This window comes from Argiope bruennichi, chromosome 10, assembly GCF_947563725.1.
Source record: "Argiope bruennichi chromosome 10, qqArgBrue1.1, whole genome shotgun sequence".
Classification (NCBI taxonomy): domain Eukaryota; kingdom Metazoa; phylum Arthropoda; class Arachnida; order Araneae; family Araneidae; genus Argiope; species Argiope bruennichi.
Genome location: NC_079160.1, coordinates 73,700,002 through 73,709,663, shown reverse-complemented (window position 1 = coordinate 73,709,663; position 9,662 = coordinate 73,700,002). Strand labels below are relative to the sequence as shown.

The 9,662-nt window shown below is 34.1% G+C and overlaps 1 protein-coding gene across 1 annotated transcript; it reads left to right on the top strand.

The window, feature by feature from the left end:
• Window positions 1-6,547: 6,547 nt before the first annotated feature.
• Window positions 6,548-7,333, top strand: LOC129987598 (uncharacterized). The gene has a single exon (XM_056095558.1). It carries the CDS (start codon window positions 6,548-6,550, stop codon window positions 7,331-7,333), a length of 786 nt encoding a protein of 261 aa, XP_055951533.1.
• Window positions 7,334-9,662: the final 2,329 nt, after the last annotated feature.

Genomic DNA, 9,662 nt, shown 5'->3' with positions numbered 1-9,662 from the left:
ACTTACTCCATTGTAAAATGTATGTGGATTATATTATTCGAAATTTACTTTGTATCTAATTTCTTTACTTTGTATTTGTATTTTTGAAACATAATCTCCATCTTTTTTGTTATTTGCACCTTTCAATTGAAAAAAAAAAATTATTTGAAAATAAATTGTTTTATTTGCAATGGTACTTGTTTTCATTCCTTATTTTTCAGATTTTACATATATACATGTATGTAATTAATTCTTAATGTAGTTATCCAAGTTACAATCCTAATTTCAAGTAATACAATCACCTCCCCATTCTTCAACCCAGATCTCAAATGGTTTAAATAAGAATCTATTAAAAATATAATGTTCATAGAATGAAAGTAAAAAATATAAAGTTTTTTTATAAGAATAAAAGTAAGAAATACAGAATATGAGAAAAATATTCTATAAATACATGCATTTTTATTTCTTTCAACAATTAAGTGTATTAGATAAGAGTATGAAATTCAATCATTAGCTCTAAAATTTATATTGAACTGAAGACATAATAATTTTTAAACGTAATGTAGCTTTAAAAAAAATCAAAATATAGAAAGGATTTGAGATGGAGCTTCTCCCCTTGGAATATTTGCATTCTTTAATACTATCAGCATCACTAAGAACAGTTCGTAATATTTTCTTTTCAAATATAGAAATAAGAGTTTTTCCATGTGAAGTTATTGCCTTAAGTTCTGAACACATATGTTAAAATGAATCCAGTGAGAGTTTTGTAGATCTGAGCATTTCATTTTTATTGAAAGACAACATTTATAAACCTTTTTAATTATATAAAGCTTTATTTGATGAAATGTAAAGGTTTTGTAAGTTTTTCAAATCTATGAAAATCATTTCAGTAAAGAGAACATAAAAACATTTCATAAAAAATGCATATAATTTGCTTTTTTATGCTTTAATACTCAGCCCATATAATGTATGGCTATCTCAAGGACAGGGAATGTCTGAAGGCAATAAGAGTTTAGTTACAATGTCAGTCCCCTCAATATATATATGAAGAGTCAAAGGAAACAGCCTTTTTAAATTTGAATGTATTGTCTATTATGCTCTTATAATTTATAAAGGTTTATTTATTAAGATATTAAAAGAAAAATTGTCCACTCTACTCCAAACTTGAGCTAACCCTTATGGTAATAAAATGTAACTAGTTATGTTACTGATTTCTTTCTTAATTTAATAACAGCAAATGATGCCCATTGCTTTAAATTTTACATCGACAATCATCAACTATGTTCATTCTATTACTACAAATTATACCTGTTATGCAACAATGTTCTTTCACAATTAAATTTTTAAAGAGTTAAAATTTCTCAAATAGCAATTTTCAGGCAAATTTTTTTTATTTTGGAAAGATCTGGTTGCACCTTCTGTAAGAAAAAAAATTATTCAGAAATCTTCACTACTAAAATTTAATACAATTTAGGTAATTTTTCTTATACTTTCATAATTAATATTTCATTTAAAGTATTAGTTTCACTAATTGCCATAGTAATTACATGGTTTATTCTTGGAAAATAAAAAGAATTGTACTTTAAATTGAAAATTAATATTTTTTAATAAAATTCAGTTTTTACTTTTCACTTTTACTATTTCAATTACTTTTTTAAGCTGAAATAAAGTTAGAAACTATAGTCAATACAACAAAAAATGAAGTTCATACATCCTTAGTATTGTTAGTTTTAAATGACATATATCACTTTTTAGAGTGTAAGGAATTCCTGATTTGAAAATAAAAGAAAATTGAAAATAAGGATTCAAGAAAAAGTTCAGTTAGCATATACAATTAATTATTTCATATAATACTTTCAAAAAAATATGCATGTATACTTGTAAATAAACTTAGAAACATGTAGCAGACCCTGATTTCTTCTACATCAGCTTTATTATAAAATAGATGTGAGTGTAAAATTTAAATCAACTGAATTACAAAACAATATACTACAGTGTTGATTTCTATTTCCAAATTAATTTCGCCAAAGTACGCATCTAATTGCCAAAGGGAAAGATAAATAGCCAACAGAAGATTTCCTATGACGTATAGTTTGATGTCATGTGATCGAACGAACCAATCAGGTTTGACATGTGCACGGGTGTCTCTTGAAATTGAGGCGCCTGTCAACTGACCTGATAAGCTATCACGGCATTCCAATTATTCAAAAAGAATACTTTTTATGGCGCCAATAAGTCAGCATAACACTCGTTATCCAACAGACTTTCGGTTCTTGAACGCATTGAGGTAGTAAAAAATAAAAAACGTCTAAATGTTTTTCGCCCAATTGCATGGTTCAAGAAATGTTCGAGGAATTATTTCTGACAGAACTCCCATTAAATTAATTCACGTTCCGAAAGAAGCAAAAAAATGTTTCGTCTACGAAAGCAGAAACCTGAAAATCATAAATAAGTTGCAAATAGGGAGGGGGATGCTGATCAAAGTTCTGCCCCCCCCAATAAGTGAAGTATGTCTTTCGTTGCAACTATATAATCTAATCGAAAATAAAAATGTATTTCTATCTACTGTAAAATGTTTAATAAACGACAGATGTTCGCAATAGCAGGAAGTGAGGTGTCTGTTGGATAACGGCTCACTGTGTTTTCTCATGAGTCAGAATTGAATGCAGACGCTAAAAGTGAAAAAATATATCTGTATGTTTCCTGCATTAATAATGCCTCCTCTTTTACAGATTCCAGAATCAATTGACCATTCGGATTCTAATTTTAATATTCCGGGGAAAATAGATATTTTTATTGGTAAATACTTTTGTAACGTATTATAGCAGGGAAGATTAAATGCTAAAAATGAGAATCTGACGTTACAGGACTCAATATTTGGGTATATTGTAGGAGGAAGCGTTTCGAGTTTAGATAAATTAAATTCAAATTATTGCAGTTTATTATGTGGAAAAGAAGAAATAAGAAAATTTTGGGAGATTGGTAATTGGAAATTGGTAACGAATGGCATAAAAGTAAGGACAATGTTATTTGTGAGAAAGTTCCTATAGTGATGCATTAATTGGTCATATATAGGGAATTCAAGGGATATTGCTCTAAAACGGCTCGAATTACTGCGGACCTGCCGCCATTCTTTGACCTTGATTTTCGCCCTGTTAGATACTTTTTGTTCATTTTTTTCACGTGTAAATGAATATCGTGTCGTTTCTGACCGTATTACTTTTATTCAGTCTGTGAGTAATCCGAGTATATTTTATTATTAAACTAGCCGACTTTGGCGACCAGCCGGTTCGCCAATCTTAATGTTCGTTAAAATTTTAATACTTAAATATTGTACGCAATTCCAACTTTAATAGATTCTTCATCAAAATATTTTAAAACTTCAAATTTTGATAGTCATATAATTCACTCATAATATTATAAAGGCCTTCAGTCATAACATAATATGTATGTCTCTAATTTTCTGTTAGCTCCCGTAGAATTTATGCCTTAAATTAAAGTGGAAAGGAAGTGGAATTAAAGTGCAATTAATATAATAATATTTTTTACTGAAGCAAGGCATTTTTTAATAATATGATTACTGAAAACAGGGTCACTGATTTTAAACTTTATGGGCACTAAAGAATATCTTTCTTAATTTATGTAATATCTCAAGAATTTGTCAACAAAATTTTCTCAGATTCATCATGAGCATATCGATTAATTAACAATGTTTGATTTTAAATGCACCAAACACTAAGAAAATTAACAGAATCGTTTAAAATAATCGGTCGAAAACATGTTAAAAAATTCTTAAAAAACGATATACGTAAAACTATAAGCATATACAAAAAATATATAACTATAATAAATATAATTTAATTACAAAAGCATACAACTAACCTAAAAATAATTTAAAGCAAGTCCTCATCCGTTGATAATAGATGTCAACAACCAGAACACAATGCGCATGCGTGAATTTTCATCACCAGTTACGGTGACGCAAATGCATGAATTTTTCTATACCAGTTGGGGTAACGCTATGCGGATTATAAATTTTTATTTTCCTGTATTCTGTTTTATTTTAATTCAAAAGTACTTCAGAATGAATCTGAAAGATCGATTCATTAACAATGTTTAATTTTAAATGCATCAAACATTAAGAAAATAAACAGAATCGTTTGAAATAATCTGCCGAAAAATCTTAAGCGTAGCCTCATTAGCGTGGGGAAAAAAACTGAAGCCTTACACATTTGGTGGTGGGGGAAAATGAAGAGATTTTTTGGCGGGAAAGTTAGTTTTTAATTAATAATTAAAATTCTAATTAAAGATTCAAAAAAAGGGACCCCAAGTGCACATTCCCGACCTCCAAGATATACACGTACCAAATTTGGTAGTTGTAGGTCTGGCCTGTAGAGAGCCAATACACACACACATACATTGAGCTTTATATAAGTATAGATAGATGGATAGATGTAAACAACTCCTTTTTTTCGTCTTTCCTCACCCCTATTTTGACGAATTAAACCCATTTTTAGCTATGCACAAAAGAGCGGACAGTTTTGGAATCCGTTGTCAAACAATACGTCGTATTGTTAAGGGGTATATCAAGGTGAGTATATTTACTAATATATTTACTTATAAAAGGATATATGCCTGAGTGTGTGAGGTGAGCATGCGCGCTTGTGTATGTGTGTGGAAAACAATTTATCTTTTCGAGAGTCATTGATGATACAATACACCTCGAAGCCCGAACTTTAAAATTTAAAGTGGAGATTTTTTTCTGTTTAATGTTTTATGCTGTTTTGTATATTTTTACACCTTTATATGTACGTAGCATTCTTTCTAAAACTTTTAGGGAGGGCGGAAATTTACCATCATCGATGAGAGAAAAAATTTTTCATTCCAAAAACTCTTTTTGTGCATTTTTGACTTAATTAAATGAATTTAGTGAATGATAATTTTTAAAATATTAATCACTCTTGAATTCGTCATTTTGATTCCCTTGTCTTTTTCAATTTTTTTGAGATTTTTTCAAACATATATCTCTACTTTAAAACAAATATAATTCAAATAATTTTATTCATTAATTATTAATTAATTGGTCGCAGATTTTTTTCGCTGATTCTCGACAGAAATAATTGTGGATCATCAGCCGAAAACTTCCTCTCCTCTAGGGATGACGGATATTTTACGAGCGGTTATTACGCAACCAATATCATAAAGTCACAAATACCAGTGATCAATACTTTTCAAACAGGGGTGTGATTCAAATCCTTGATACAATCTTACCGATTATATTTCGATTACAGGTTTTTTTTGAATCACGATAGAAAGTAACAATCGATACGATGTCACTGAAATTTGCCGGAGCGGTGACTTCACTGGAAAGTAACAATCGATACGATCTGTCCAATGGCAGCTCTCGCACAAAACAGATCTGTGAATGGATTGAAAAGTGAACGGACCGGTTATTGGAATTATCGTATCATTGAATTGCATATCACTGAAATTTATCGGAGCGGTGATAGGGATGACGAATATTTTCAGAGCGGTTATTACGTAACCAATATCAAAAAGTCACAAATACAAGTGATCAATACTTTTCAAAGAGGGGTGTGATTCAAATCCTTCATACGATCTTACTGATGATATTTCGATTACAAGTTTTGGATCACGATAGAAACTAACAATCGATACGATATCATTGAAATTTGCCAGAGCGGTGACGATACGATCTGTCCAATGAAAGCTCTCGAAAGAAATCTGTCATTGGATTGAAAAGTGAACGGACCGGTTATCGGAATTATCGTATCGTATCATTGAATTGCATATCACTGAAATTTATCGCAGCGGTGATTTCACCGGAAAGTGCGAAGTCACCGCTCCACTTTACGAGAGTGACCGATATTCGTATTTGATGATGCACTATTCCATACAGATCATTTTTAATTGCTCCTGACATGATTGACTTTCTGATTGCATATATTCTGTTTACTGCTGGCGCCATCTATTGGTAGAATATAGGACTAAAGTAAACATTTTAAAGAAATGACATATATTTTTAACTCATCTTTTCCAGAAAATGGTTCTGTTGGGACAAGAGTAATTGTTATTTTGGCCACTAGATGGCTGCACCTGTCAAGCTGTTGTCTGCAAATCGGCTGAATCATGTTTGACATGGTCATAATGAAATCGCATAAATTCTATTTCATAAAGTAACAAATGTCACATTTATTTTATTTAAAAGCAAGTAATTATTGTTAATTTTTATAATGATTTTCATAATTTATATTTCAGTCTTTGTATTTTTACTTTTATATCTTTTTAACTGTGATGCAAGGTTAACTGTAAACCAAACGGTGTTTGTAAAAAACGTGGGTTTTTTTTAACCACTTGCAGTCGCTGTACGAGTGTGCGAGGTGTTGGTAGCTGAATAAAGATCCAGGAGGTGCTGAGAAAGTTTTGTTGATTTATTTAAACAAATCACGCAACCTAATCAATGAATTAATATTTAATTGAGTGCTAGTAATTGAGCACCTAATAACTGGTGACCCTGGATTAATTTCTACCTCCTGGATAATTCAAAATGCCCGACACAGAAGTTTTGGAAGCAAGCGGCGTGAGCATAAAAATACCTCCGTTTTGGTTTGACAAACCTGAAATATGGTTTTACCAAGTCGAAGCTCAGTTCAAGATTTGCAGGATTACATCGGAAGAGACTATGTTTAGCCATCTCGTCGCCCAATTGGAGCCAAAAGTTCTAGATGATATTTGGGACATTGTGAAAGATCCTTCCCCGAACAAATATACGGCGGCAAAGGAACGGCTATTACAAATATTCGTCGAGAGTGAGAATAAAAAAATCAAACGTCTTCTCACAGGACTTGAGTTAGGTGACATGTTGCCAAGTCAACTTCTTAGAAAAATGCGTGCTCTTGCTGGTACGGACGTTTCGGAGAAAGCGTTGCGCACCCTGTGGCTGGATAAGATGCCCGATTCAGTCAAGGGTGTTGTCATCGTCAGTGAAGAGAAGCTCGATAAATTAGCTACTATGGCCGACAAGATCGTAGAGATGGCGCCAAGAACAACAGATGTTGCAGCGGTGCAGAAGGAGTCACCAGGAGTAGACCAACTCCTGGCTAAAATCGCGGCACTTGAAGGCCAAATTGCCTCAATGAGGTTACAGCAAAAGCCCCGGAACCGTAGCCCTCATCACCATCAGAGGAGTAGAAGTCGCAGCAAATCGAGGCGCCGCTACAATCCACAAGGAAAATTCTGCTTCTACCATTTCAAATTCGGGAAGAAGTGCCTCCCTGGCAAATGTATACAGCCGTGCAGTTGGGATGAGTCGGGAAACCAGTCCCAGCAGTAGACGCTGCGGCGAGTCCTACTGCCGAAATTTTAGGCCGCAAATCCCGGTTATTCGTCAGGGATAGAAAAACTGGTTGCCAATTCCTCGTGGATAGTGGAGCTGACGTTTCCATTCTTCCTTGGACTAGAACAAAAGGTGAGTGCCAAGCCTCTAAATATAAATTGTATGCTGCAAATGGCACAGAGATTCTAACATTTGGTGTCAAAATGCTAACACTAGACCTAGGCCTAAGACGCCCATTTCAGTGGCCATTCCTTATTGCCAAAGTTAACCGAGGAATCATAGGTGCTGATTTTCTTCAAAAGTTTCAATTATTGATAGATCTACACAAGAAGAGATTAATTGATGGTGTAACAAACCTTTCAAGAAAAGGGGAAGTTGCTACTATTCAAGGAAATTATGATCTCAGCACCGTCAGTAAAACCTCCAAATATTTCAATCTGCTTAATTCATATCCTGATCTAACCAAGCCTAACTTGGTAAACAGAATTGTCAAGCATGGAGTGGAGCACCACATCCTAACAACTGGCCAACCTGTTTATTCAAAGGCAAGACAGCTAGCCCCCGATAAATTGAAGCTGGCGAAGCAGGAATTTCAGTTTATGCTGGACAACGACATTATCAGACCCTCCAAATCTCAATGGGCAAGTCCACTGCACCTAGTAAATAAAAAGGATGGCAAATTAAGACCATGTGGTGACTATCGACGCCTAAATGCACAGACAGTGCCAGATCGGTACCCAATACCTAGAATTGAGGACTTCCACTACATTCTAAAAGATAAAATAATTTTTTCAAAGTTAGATTTAGTGAAAGCATATTATCAAATACCCATTGCTGAAAAAGATAAAGAAAAAACGGCCATAACCACACCATTCGGTCTCTATGAGTTCAATGTTATGAGTTTTGGATTGAGGAATGCCCCTTCAACCTTCCAACGGTTCATTACTGAAGTACTATTTGGACTGGATTTTGTCTTTCCCTACCTTGATGATGTACTTGTTGCCTCATCTTCAGAAGAAGAACACAAGGAACATCTGAAAGTGGTGTTTGACAGATTCCAGCAATATGGGCTTAAAATTAATATTTCCAAATCAGTGATGGGAGCTGACCAAATAGAATACTTGGGATACCTAATCACTGCAGAAGGTTCTCGTCCATTGCCGGATAAAATTGAAGCCATTACCAAGTACAAACTACCATCAACTATTCATGACCTGCGGACATTTCTTGGTATGGTAAATTTTTATCGAAGATACCTGAAGGATGCAGCAAAGACCCAAGCACCTCTACATGAACTACTGAAGGGGGCGAAAAAGAAAGACCGCAGGAAAGTGTCCTGGACTGATGACACCATAAAGAGTTTTGAAAAATGCAAGGCAGATCTTGCTGAAGCTGCTCTTCTATATTATCCAAAATCTGGACTGCCTTTATCACTTTGTACTGATGCTTCAGATTTTGCAGTAGGCTCAGTACTTCAACAATATGAAAATCAGAGCTGGAAGCCAATAGCTTTCTACTCCAAAAAGCTAAATGATACTCAAAGAAGGTATAGTACCTACGACAGAGAACTGTTGGGAATATACCTTTCTATAAAACACTTCAAACATCTGTTAGAAGGCAATGATTTCACCATCTACACTGATCACAAGCCTCTGACATTTGCATTTCAACAGAAAAATGAAAAAGCATCCCCAAGACAGCTACGGCAACTACAATACATTTCTGAATTTTCAACCAACATCCAACATATTCAGGGCAAAAATAATGTAGTTGCTGATGCTTTATCTAGAATTGAAACTGTCTCCATCATTGATTATGATGCGATAGCAGAGAAGCAAGTGCACAATAAAGACTTGCAGCAATTAATGCAGGAAAGTCCCTCTTTGCAATTTAAGCCCTCGACTTTACCATCAGGAAAGATACTCTGGTGTGATACCTCCACTTCAAATATAAGACCTTACATTCCAGAGGAATTTCGGATGCAGATGTTTCAACAACTACATGGTTTATCTCATCCTGGAGTTAAAAGTACTATCAAACAGATGACAGAAAAATTCATTTGGCCAGGCATGAAGAAGCAAGTAGGAGAATGGGCAAAGACATGCATCAGATGCCAGAAATGTAAAGTCAACAGACATACCAGGTCTAAATTTGGAGAATACCAAGCTCCAGATTCAAGATTTAGTGTGGTACACATAGATCTGATTGGCCCACTACCACCTTCAGAAGGTATGGAATACTGCCTGACTTGCATTGACCGGTATTCTTCGTGGATAGAAGCAATCCCCTTACCCGACATAACTGCTGAAATAGTTAGTAGGGCTTT

What these genes read in the sequence shown, in the direction of transcription:
- LOC129987598 (XM_056095558.1), top strand. Translation starts at nt 6,548, where the DNA reads ATGCCCGACACAGAAGTTTTGGAAGCAAGCGGCGTGAGCATAAAAATA.